Genomic DNA, 12,828 nt, shown 5'->3' with positions numbered 1-12,828 from the left:
GGAAAATTACTGCTTGGCTATTGCCCATGGGAACATATCGCTCTAACAATAAGCTTTCTGCTTCTGTACTCCCCACTTGCACAACCAATCTGTGGGTTAACAGTAAAAAGAAGAAAAATAGACTTGTATGTTCAAACAGGATGAAGAATGGGGTTTAGGGTCTAAAAACCCTGTACCTCTACATTTTGGGGCTGCTTAATTTGGGGTCTATGTACCCCTGGCAGACCCAGATGGCTGAATAAAGAGTGTATTTCCTATAACTCACTGATTTCTGGTGGTCTGTGTGTCTATTGGGGGCTGGCAGCTACAACACTTTCAGCATCTGAGCAGCAGGGAGTGGCAGGACTCAAGGTATCCTGGGCCTTTTGGTGAGCTAACCCAGACTTAATACTGAAGGGAGATGTAGGAGACCTACCTAATACATATAAACAAACACAGAGAGGCAGTCAGAATGAGAAAACAAACAATGCACAAATAAAGAAAAACTCCCTCTCCAAAAAAAAAATGAAATGAAATTGAGGCAAGCATATACCAGAAACAGAGTCCAAAACACCAGTGATATAAATGCTCAAGAAATTTAGCTGGAATTTCAAAAAAGAAATAGCAAGCCTAAAAAAGGACACAGAAACCATAAAAAGTCAAAAATGAAGACTACAATAACTAAAATGAAAAATACACCATAAGGAATCAACATCAGATTAAATAAAGAGGATCAAGTCAACAACTTGTGAGACAAGGTTACAGAAAATACACAATTAGAATACCAAAAAGAAAAGAAGAATAAAAAAAATGAGTATAGTTTAAGGGGCATCTGGAACAAAATCAAGCATACCAACATTCACAGCATAGGGGTACCAGAAGGAGAAGAAAGAGAAAGAAATTGAAAACCTATTCAAAGCAATAATGATGGAAAATTTCCCTAACTTGGCAATGGAAACGTGCATGCAAACACAGGAAACATAGAGTCCCAAACAAGAGGCCCACACTAAGATACATCATAATTAAGATTTCAAAGTTTAAAGACAAAGAGTGAATCTTAAAAGCAGCAAGAGAAAAGTAGTTAATTACATACAAGGGAGCTCCCATAAGACTGTCAGCAGATTTCTCAATAGGAAATTTGCAGGCCAAAAGGATGACATGATATACTCAAAGTGATGAATAGTAAAGACCTACAACCAAGATTACTCTACCTAGAAAAGCTATCATTTAGAATCAAAAGAGAGATAAAAAGTTTCATAGAAAAGAAAAAGCTAAAGAAATTCATCACCACCAAGTCAATATTATAAGAAATGTTAAAGGGACTTCTTTAAGGGAAAAAAAGATAAAAAGTATAAATAATAAAATGACAATAATGACATTTCTACCAACAATTACTTTAAATGTAAATGAATTAAATGTTCAAATCAAAAGGAACAGGGTGGCTGAATAGAGAAATAATAACCTTACGTATGCTGTTTACAATAGACTCACTCAGATCCTAAGACACACAATGACTGCAAATAAAGGAATGAAAAAATATTTCATGAGAATAGAAACAAAAATAAATATATAAGCTGCAGTAGCAATACATATATCAGACAAAATAGACTTTAAAACAAAGGCCATAGCTAGAGACAAAGAAGGACACAGCAATTACACTTCTGGGTATTTATCTGAGGAAACCAAAAACACTAATTCAAAAAGACTAATGTATCCATATGTTCATTGCAGAATTATTTACAATAGCCAAGATATGAAAGCAACCTAAGTGTTCATCAATAGATGAATGGATAAAGAAAAAGTGGTACACGTTTATAATGGAAAATTACACAGTCATAAAAAATGAATGAAATCTTGCAACAACATTAAAGTACATAGAAGGTATTATGCTGAGTGGAATAAGTCTGACAGAGAAAAACAAATATATGATCTCATATGTAGAATCTGAGAAACAAAATAAACAAACAAATAAAATCGAAGCACTCACAGATGCAGAGAATATTTTGACAATTAATAGATGGAAAGGGAGCTGAAGGATGGGTGAAAGAAGGGAAGGTATTAAGAGGTATAAATTAGAAGTTACAAAATAGTCATGGGGTATAAAATATAGCATGGGTAATATAGTCATTAATACTATAATAACTATGTATTGTGTCAAATGCATACTAGATTTTCTGAGGTTATCACTGTAAGTTATATGGATGTCTAATCACTATGTTGTATACCTGAAACATATAATATTGTATGTCAACTGTACTTGGAAAATTTTTAAAAATTATATTAAAAAAAAAACCTTCCAATTCTACCTATATCACCCAATTTCAAAGCCACTTATACATTTTTATGTATTTGTAACAGCCACATCGAACTTCACAGAACCAAAATCTGTATGTCAGCTTAGGCTGCCTTAACGAAATACCACAAATTGAGTGGCTTAAACAGCAAAAATTTGTCTTCTCACTCTTCTGAAGCCCAGAAGTCCAAGATTAAGGTGCCAGCAGGGTTAGTTTCTGGTAAGATCTCTCTTTATGGCTTTTAGAGGGCCATATGTTCATTGTGTCCTCTCATTACCTTTTTTGTGTGCAGGTGGAGAGAAAGAGAAATCTGAGGCCCCTGCCTCTTCTTATAAGACACAGGGCCTATCAAATTAGGGCCCCACTCTTATGAATGCATTTAACTTTATCTCCTAAAGGTCTTATCTCCAAATACAGTCACATTGGGGATTAGGGCTTTAACATATGAATTTGGGACAAGGGTACACAATTCAGTCCATAACATAGCTCTTAAACACAATCCTTGAAAACAAAATTTGTAAAAAGAAAATTTGATCAACTGTACATCATTGAAACTGAAAATGTCTGTGCTTCAAAAAATGCCAATGAGAAAACAATAAGTCAGGACACAAATTGGCAGAAAATAACTCTAAATCATATATTAGATACATAATTTGTATCTAGAATATATAATGAAGCCTTATAATTTGAAAATAAAAACAATCCAATTTAAAAATGAGTACATGAGTTGAATAAACATTTCACAAAAAAAAAGATGTGTAAATGGCTAAGAGGCTTATGAAAGATGTTCAACATCATTTCACGAGTAATTTAAATTAAAGCCGCAGTGGAAAACACTACACACCCATTAGAATAACTTTAACCAAAAAGGACAGACAACATCAAGTGCTGACAAGTAAAAAAAACTGGAATTCTCATATATTGCTGATGAGAAGTATAAAATAGTACAGTCACTATGAAAAACAGTTTGGCAGTTTCTTTAAATGTTAAGCACAGACTTACCATATGACACTGCAATTTCACTAAGAACCTACCCAAAACGAAGGAAAATTTATGTCCACACATAAATGTTCATAACAGAATTTTATTCATTATAGCTAATATCTGAAAACAATTCAATGTCTATCAACTTGTGAATTATAAACAAAATCTACTAAGAAATAAAAATTAATGAACTATTGATAAGTGCTATAAATGGATAAACCTAAGAGAAAGAAGCATCATGCAAAAGGTCTATCACATGTTTCCATTTATGTGAAATGCTTAGAAAAGGCAAAATTATAGAAACAGAAAAGAAATTAGCAGTTGCCAAGGGCTGAGAATGGAAACATAGAACTGCAAAAAGGCATAAGGGAACTTCTTAAGACAACAGACCTGTTCAAAATTGGATTGTTGTAATGTTTATATAATTCTATTTATACACAAATCATTGAGTTGTATACATTAACAATGTATGAATTCTGTGGTGTGCAAATTATACCTCAATAATAGTGTTAAAAATAAAATGTTATCAAAATATTGACCACCTAAAAACAAGGCTTGATTCATTGTATTTCTTTTTATCTCCTAAGATAATTAGCATAGAGCGATGCTGACAAGTCCAGAGAAATGTTTGTTAAATAAATTGATGAATGAGATAAAGTATCTTCCTTTCTAACAAAAATAATAGAATAAAGGGTTTTTTCTCTTTGAGAACTGGTAGGTGCTAGGGTAGAGATTAAGGAAGGTCAATTTAAACAGACTCCTTATCCATTTTGGAGAAATTATCCTCCTTTTCATATGAATCATGTAGATATTACTCAGATAAGTACCCAATTCTTCCACGTTATTTGCTGTATCTGAACTTTTAATAGTTTTACCAAGAGGAAATGATAAATGTTAGACAAAAATAGAATATTTTGATTTATGTATTTGCTTTTACCATCAAAACTTTAAATTCCTTATCAGAAGTAATACTGGACATTTATATTCATACTATAATAAGATTGACATATTTCACTGCTATGTAACAAAAATAAGAAATTTCATATAACATTGATCATGAAAAATATCTTTTACATTTTCTACTTCTGACTTATCACTTGTATTTGCTTGAATTTTCTCTGGAAATACGATCTGTAGAAACGAATTTTGAGAATCTGAAAAGATAAAAAAAATAAGTTAATAACTGTGTCTTAAATGTGAATAAATATCTGTCCAGGAACTTTCATAAGATTCACTTATGCATATGAGTCATCATCCTTTAAAAATCTTGAAAATGATTTAAAAGACAAGATAGTTATGAGAGAATAAAATATACAGGTGAAAATATCAACTTGCACAAAATTTGCTATACCTAAAGTAAACAGAATAGACCAAAAAAATCGAACGCGTACTTCAAGAAAACTTTCCTTAATAAGTTTGAAACAATAGGCTGAAAAGTACACTGCATTACAGAAAAAAAAAAAATAGTAATTAAACAGAGACTATTCTACTAAATTTATTGGCTGTCTAAGATAAAGAAATCCTATGAGCATATGACCTGTAAGTAAAAAAAAATCACGTGTGACATAAGCAGCAAGGCATGTGAGATGTCCTCCTGGTCTCTCCCCTTTACGTTACAAGTTAGACAGCTATGTAATTCAACAAAGGATTCCCTGCTCAACACAAACACATTTGAGAAATCTGCACATTGCCACATCTGAAGGTGGGCAATTTCAGCAAACCAGGGAGGAGGGAAAGGGAAAGAATGGAGATAGGTGCCACAGACTCCAGACTGCCAGACTCCGGAAGCAGGAGAGGAATCAGGTTATGGCATATATACTTCGCAGTCATAGAGAGCAGAGAGGTAGTATCAACATTCCTGCCTGAGTAGTCAGCACTTAACTATGGATGAGCCCAGTGACAGGGGCAGAGATGGAGCATAGAGGTGTAGCAGCTGTGGTCTAGCAGCCGTCGTTATTACCAGGCAAAAAACAAAGCCTCAGACCTTCAGCCACCTTTGTTACCCTTCCAGAGCACTCAGTGGGCTCCAGCAGAAACTGTAGCAAGGAGTGTCAGGTTTCAGAGCATACTATCGCCCTGACAACTGGAGAAGTAGAAACATTCTTTCCTGAGCTGGCAAGAGCAAACTGCAGCTAACCCAGTGATAGGGGCAATGATAAAGAGGTGTGGCAGCTTAGGTCTGGAAGCTGCCATTACTGAGAGCAGAAAAAAGCCACAAACATACAAATAAATGGGTACTTATACGGTACTTATCTGAGTGATACCTAGATGATTCTCCCTGCCCTCCTCACTCCTACCCCTGTAGTGTCAAAGCCCAGTGAAGGCACCTGAGACATCTCAGAGTACTGCTGGCAGCATCTATTTGTAGGAAGCAGTGCTAGGATTTCACAGCTTGGGACCCCAATGCTCACCACATTCCTCCTTGGGGAGGTACCCTAAGACCAAGGCGACTTAGTCACAGGGGGGACAGCCACCCTCCAGGGAATATAGAATACTTTCCATCACCCTGCAGAAATCCACAAAGTCTTAGCAGTGCAAGAGAAAATTAAAATTTGCAGTTCAGTGCCACCTACTGGAAAACAGAGTCAACTTGCTAAATAGAGAAGTGCTAAACACTTTTAAAAATCAAATTTTATTACCAGAAATGCCCAAACAGAGAACTAACTAATCCATCAAACACCATAAACGATCAAGGTAACAAGGCAATTCAGAATAAAAATTAATCTCCAGAAAATAAATTTAAAGACTTGGAAATATATAATTTAAATTACAGAGAATTCATGATTGCAATTCTGAAAAAATTCAATGAGCTATAACAAAACTCAGAAAATTCAATGAATATGTCTATGGCCATGCCACCCTGAACACTCCTGATCTTGTCTGATCTAAGAAGCTAAGCAAGGTTGGCCCTGGTAAGTACTTGGATGGGAGACAACCTAGGAACACCAGGTGCTGTAGGCTTTAAAAAAACAAAGAAAATTCAATTAATGAGGAAATAAAATCAACAAACAAAAGGAGTACTTTACCAAAGAGACTGAAACTTAAAAAAAGAACCAAATAGCAAGTTAGGAAATAGAACTGACCAGATGAAGGAAAGACTTAATGATATCAAAGATAAAAATCTAGCCTAACATAAAAAGGATGGTGGTGTAAGGGATCTCCCCTGATCTCTCCCCTTGAAACTAAAAAGAGCTAAACACCCACATCTCAACAAATAACATCAACCTGCATATCAGACGGATCTGCACATCAGACGGATCTGCGCATCAGAACATCAAAAAGGTGGGCTATTCAGGCACGTGAGAGAGGGAGCAGAGAAAGACAGAGCCAGGCACTGTAGAAAGCAGCCCAGAGATCCCAGTAGGGCGAGGGGGAGAATAAAAAAACAAAGTGACAATTTCTTGACCCCATGAAGCCCGGAACAGTCCTGCGTGAGGGATAAGCATATTCTACACAGTGGAATCCAGGGAGCAGGTTAGAAAGCAGGGCAAAGACTGAGTGCAGAGGGGGTGACAACTGTGTCTTAGCAACAGTCTTACCGGAAGAAAGGGGAGTCACCAAGCCTGACTGCCAGTGCTCCACCATCCCAGAGTATGCCCTTCCTCAGCCCACAGGGTATATTGCACAAGCAGAACTGAAACATATATAGCAGCTTGTCTCTTTAGGGTTAACTCAGAACACAGCCCCTCCATGTACTCAGAAAACTGATAGCTGCCCAGCCAGCTGCCAAGGAAGGCAGAACACAAAGAGCTTTCAGCAGTGTCTGCTCCCAAAGACCTTTTCTGGTGCTCCCATGGAAGTTATCTGCTCCTGTAACCAAGCAGCACATCTTGCTCTCATCCATCTGATAAGGTGGCTGCTCCCCCAATGAGATAACTCCTCACTCTGCTTACGTGCATAAAAAAAACTGCTTGCACTTGGTTAGCAGCAGCTTTTTTTCTGCTGCTCCAAATGGCCGCTGCTGAAGCTTCCCTGCCTCATGAGTAATAAACAGCATTTCTCACCCCCATGGTCCTCCTGATGGTTTTTCCAGAATATCCAAACCCAGGTGCAAGTTCCAGGCCTGTGTCTCCTTCATTACAGCCCCAGAGATAGGAGAGGGGGATAGAGACAGAAAATAGCTGAAGCCTGAGCCAATATCACTGGAAAGAAAACAGTCACACCCAAAGCCAGTCTCTTTCAATTCACTGAACCCCTATCCAGTCAGGCTGCTTCACAAGGAAGCAACAGAGCATTGCACTTGACAACTGAAGCAGTACCAGGGCTTCAGGGTCTTTTAAGAGGCTCAGACTCCCATTGCCCTTCACATGCTTCCTCAGGGGTGGAACCCTGGAACCTAGGCAACATGGGCACAGAGGAGATAAACACATTTCCAGGACAAAAGGGATCCTTAACATCAAACCAGCTATCCAGTAGGATTGGGCAGTGTAGGAGGCTTAGGTGCCACCTACTGGAAACCAAAAGAAAAAATTTCTTCTTATGAACCTGCTAAGGAGTAATCCCTCTGTAACGAATTAAAAAAAAAAAAAAAAAAAAAAAAAGAAGAACAAGATTACATTTCCATTAACGCCTTGTGAAGAAATAGTCTATCAAACACCATGAACAACTAAGGAGTCAAGGAGTTCAAAAAGAAAATTCAAAATCTCCAAAAATTAAGCTTCATCCTTTTCCTGTTTAGAAAAAAAAACATGTGCAGCTTGCTGCCAGCGTTAATTTAACATCACAGGTAGGAATGCTGTTTTCTAGGATTTGACATTTTCGGGCGATTGAAAATTACTTTATTTTGGAAATGGAAATACCACTATTAAAAATAGAATGCTATAAATAGAATGATGTAATTTGTTTCCAAAACTATCAACATAAAAGAGTGATGTGAATATAATAATAAAAGCAAGATATTTTGAGGTAAACTTTGGGGGTAAGGTTAGGACTGTAATCTGTGAATTATCTTGGGATAAAAGCTAAAGCCATAAGTGCTGCTTATGATTATTCTTGCAGCAAGTGGGAAATGACTTAAAAATATAGAAATATGCCATTTAAATGACAGAAAATTCAAGATTGCACTTCTGAAAAACTCAATGAGATGCAAGCAAATTCTAATCGAAAGAATTAGGAAACAAAATCAATGAACAACAGGAATACATTACCAAGGATATTGAAACTCTAAAAATGAACCAAATAGAATTTCCAGAGATGAAGAATAAAATAGCAAGCATAGAAAATAGAACTGACCAGATGGAGGAAAAAAATTAATGATATCAAAGACAGAAATCTAGAAATGATGTAGAAAGGAGAGACACTTGTGAAAAAAAAAATAAAAGAACTATACGAGAACTATCTGACACTATCAGAAGAGCAACATAAAATTAATGCGTTACCAGAAAGTGAGAGAGAAGGGAACAGAGAACATATTCAAACATATAGAAGACTAGAATTTCCCAAACCTATAAAAAGAACTGGATGTTCAAATCCAAGAAGCAAATGGAACACTCAATTAGCCCAACAAAAAAGATCTTATCCAAGACACATTGTATAAAAAATTGTCAAAAATTAATAAAAAATAAAAAATTATCAAAGCAGTCAGGGAAAATAACATATACAGGAAAACCCATTAGATTATCATCAGATTTTTCAGCATAAACTTTACAAGCTAGGAGGGAGTGGAACCGAATAAACTTTTAAAAGAGAGGAGTTACAAGCCAATGATAATATATCAAGTAAAGTTCTCCTTCAGGTATAAAGAAGAAATAAAGACCTTTTCAGAGATATAAAAGCTGAGAAAATTTTCCACTACGAGGCCTCTATTATAGGAAATACCGAAAGGGACATAAAATCTCTAAGGAAAAGCTAAAATTTGTTAAAATCCAAGTTAAATATTTAGGGCATTTGACAAAATTACATGGATGCTGAACTCTAATGGGATCCAGGGAATTCTTCAGTTCCCTCTTCCCAAAACTGAAACTCTAATGGGATCCAGGGAATTTTTCAGTTCCCTCTTCCCAAAACTAAAAGACAGTTGTGGGGTTTTCTACAGTTGGCAAAATATTGCAGAAATTGGATTCCAAACTTTTCTTAATCGATGAAGCTTCCCTGTCAAAGCCTATGGCCTTTGCTGTGACCAAGTCCTGTTAGAAAAAAATCATCCCTTTTGCTCTAACAAAAGATCAGGAACCATACTCAATCATTAGGCCAAGAATATCTAAATTTGCCTTCCAGGTCCGAAAACATGAGTTAACGTCACGCACGTCCCTCCCCATTCTAGGACACCCCAATTATTCTCTTCCTTTCACTCTTTTTGTCCACAAATGAGAAGGTAATGCCCTGTGTGTCTTGGTCGAACAAGACAGGGATCACTGCTGGCTGAGTATTATAGTCAACAAGTGGATTCTGTTGCTAGAGGGCTCCCTCCTTGTCTACAAGCAATCTATACCATGGCCTTTTTGCTAAAGGCAAAAGAATAAATTGTAATGAATTCTATGTACCCCATTCAGTACAACTTTTATACTTTCACCACACTTCCCACCTTTCTGCTAGTAAACTCACATCCTATGAAATCTTAGATTTCTCTTCACCTAACACAACTATTACTCATTACAATGATTTAAATCCTGCCACCCTTATTCCTTTACCTGATGAAACCTATGACTGTAATGTTGACCTGGGTCACTACTATCAATCCTGACTTACAAGAGACTCCCCTTGATAATCCTGATGTTCATGACTCACTGATGGCTCCTATTTACAGTATGATGAAAGCAAGCTTATCTCTGGATGTGCTATAGCTACCCCTTTTAATGAAGTTGAGTCAGGGCCTATTCCACAGGCCTCTTCACCCCAGCAAGCAGAACTTTCTGCACTTGCCTGTGCTTATATACTAGCTAATGTTGCCAATATCTTTCCTGATACTTGCTATGCTTTTGGTCTTGCCCGCGACTTTGGTATGTTTTGGAAATTGGATTTTTAACATCAGGGGGAAATAAAATCAAAAATAGGTAATATTACTGCTTTGTTAGACATTACTTTATTACCAACACAATCAGCAATTTGTAAGGTGCCTGGTCATTCAAAAACAGACACCAATAAAGGAAGTGGAAACCATCTAAACAATGAGGGAGCTAAAATTCTTCTCAGAATTCCCTTTGTTCACTGATGATTTCCATTAGTATGAATGATACTAGAGATCTGAAAGAAATAGAGATGAACAATACCTTGCCACTGTAAAGAAATGCAAAGATGGAAAGATGTTCATTGTACTTACAGTACCAAAACCAAATTATGGTATGGGCCAGACAGATATCCAGTCCTGTAATTAATCCACAAAATAAATCATTGGGGTATGAATACAATGTTGGGTTGAGGACAATAGTATTTTTGGAAATCTTCTCCCAGAATTGCCTCAGAGGTGTCTTGTCTGCCCAAAATATAACCCAGGTAAACCTATCCACATTTCACCTGCTCCCTTCCCAAGGTTATAAATATGTTTTTGGTGATGATCTGTATGTACTCTCACTGGATGGAAGCATTTCCCTGTCAAAGCCTATGGCCTTTGCTGTGACAAAGTCCTGTAAGAAAAAAATCATCCCTACTTAGGGAAGCCCATTAGAGTTGCACAGTAATAGAAGAAATCATTTCACTGAGCAAATTCTTAATACACAACTTGCTGAATTTATACAGGTCTTTAATTTTCCTTTGCCATAGTTACTTCCCATTGTTTTAATGAATCTAAGATCTATATCCTTTGGTATAGTCATCACCAGTCAAAATTGTTACTGGGTGTGTGATGACATTGGACTGGGCTAGTGTATTTATGAACCCTCCTTGTCAAAGGAGATATGTTGTATTAGTGCAAGAGATTAAATGAGGCTTTAAAGAAAAACAGCCAAAATAATCCATCAGTCTTTTCACAGTGCGCCCCCAGGAAATAAACACCTACTCCACCACAGCTTACACCTCAGAAATTCTGTCCATTGGAAAAGACATCTCCATAAGAAGCTCTACAAGGGGACTAGTCGAGATAGCATAGGAGGTGAATATGTCTCCTCTCATGAGCACACTAAAATTACAAGGAAACTACAAAGCAATCATCACTGGGAGTCGCCTAAGTTCTGGCTGAATAGAAGCCCTACAACCAGGAACAAATATAAGAAGTCACCTCAAACCAGTAGGAAGAACAGAGATGCAAAATCACCTGATCCAACAACCATGTGTGGCAATCAAGAATTGAGAGGGTTATCTTGGCTGCAGAGCCCTCTCCCTCACCTGAGAAGCAAGGGGTTCCAATCCCACATTGGGCTCCCCGGCTCAGAGTTCCAGTGCCAGAAAGAGAAGTCGCCACAACCTCTGGCTGTGAAAATCAGCAGTGGTTGTTTCTGAGTGGAACAGAGAGTTGCAAGAGTTGCAGGCATTCCTCTTAAAGGGCCCGTGCCCAGACTTACTCACTGATGGACTGACTCACTCACTCTGAGCTCCAGGGCTGCGGCAGCTGATCAGGGATGCCAGGGATCTACAGGGAGACGCTGAGTTGTCAGTTTTCAAAGCGAGGGCTAGAGGGGTAGCTTTCTCTTGGACAGAAGTGCTGGCAGTACCCATTGTTCTTTTTTGAGCCCTCCCCACTCCCAGCATGCAAAAGCAGGCAGCCACCATATCTGAGTTACCATCAACCTGGATAACGCAGGTCAATGCATCCAGGTGATTCCCTGAGACTATACCCCTCCCAACTTGTGGGCTCACCCAATCCACTTCCAGTGGTTTATTCCAGACAAATGGCCTGTCCTGGTTCTTACTGCAGACTTTCCTCAAACCTCTCAAAGGCTCACAAAACTCAAAGCAGCAGCATCTGGCCGAGGCATGTCCTGTACCTCTTGCTGAGCAGCCCCAAGCCCCACACTAGTCGTGACCAGCCTCAGTTCTTGGCTTGGTCAATCCAGGCACCTATAAGCCCGGTATAGATGACAGCCATCCTCAGGTGGCTTGATGACTCTTACCAGGAAGGAAATGTGCAAAGTGATGAAAAGCAAGGACTTACGGCCAGGATTACTCTACCCAGTAAAGCTATCATTTAGAATTGAAGGACATAAAAATTGTTTCCCAAACAAGAAAAAGCTAAAAGAGTTCATTTTCAATAGCCAGTATTACAGGAAATGTTTGTTGAAAGGACTTAAGAAAAAAATATGTATTAAAAATATGAATAAAGAATGGCAATAACTACATATCTATCAATGAGTACTTCAAATGAAAAAAAATAATAATTAAATTCTCCAATCAAAAGATAGGGTGGCCGAATGGATAAGGAACCAAAACCCTTACATAGGCTGCCTACAAGAGACTCACTTCAGATTAAAAGACACATACCAACGGAAAGTAAATGGATGAAAAAAGATATTGCATGATGGACCTAAAGGGTGTTGTGCTGAGTGGAGTAAGTCAGAAAGAGAAAGGCAAATGCCATATGATTTCATGTACATGAAGAATCTTTTTTGGCCTTTCTCAAAGCATATATTGACTTCTCTCTAGAAAACATGCCCCAGAGATTACTACCTTCCATTGTGACTTGCTTGCTTATAAAGGTACA

General features: G+C 37.6%; 1 protein-coding gene and 1 pseudogene across 1 annotated transcript in view; one reads left to right on the top strand and one right to left on the bottom strand.

The window, feature by feature from the left end:
• The window catches only part of ADAM32 (ADAM metallopeptidase domain 32), a 132,533-nt gene that overhangs the window by 116,248 nt on the left and 3,457 nt on the right, over positions 1 to 12,828 (bottom strand). Inside the window, exon 2 of the mRNA XM_016127384.2 lies at positions 4,332 to 4,411. Within this exon, the coding sequence (XP_015982870.2) occupies positions 4,332 to 4,411 (80 nt within the window). The remainder of the gene's footprint in view (positions 1 to 4,331; positions 4,412 to 12,828) is intronic.
• LOC118609663 lies at positions 6,100 to 6,218 on the top strand (annotated as a pseudogene).

The sequence above is a fragment of the Rousettus aegyptiacus genome, unplaced genomic scaffold (assembly GCF_014176215.1).
Source record: "Rousettus aegyptiacus isolate mRouAeg1 unplaced genomic scaffold, mRouAeg1.p scaffold_m13_p_11, whole genome shotgun sequence".
Lineage (NCBI taxonomy): Eukaryota > Metazoa > Chordata > Mammalia > Chiroptera > Pteropodidae > Rousettus > Rousettus aegyptiacus.
Note: the sequence above shows the minus strand (reverse complement) of the source record. Positions and strands in the feature narration are given on the sequence as shown.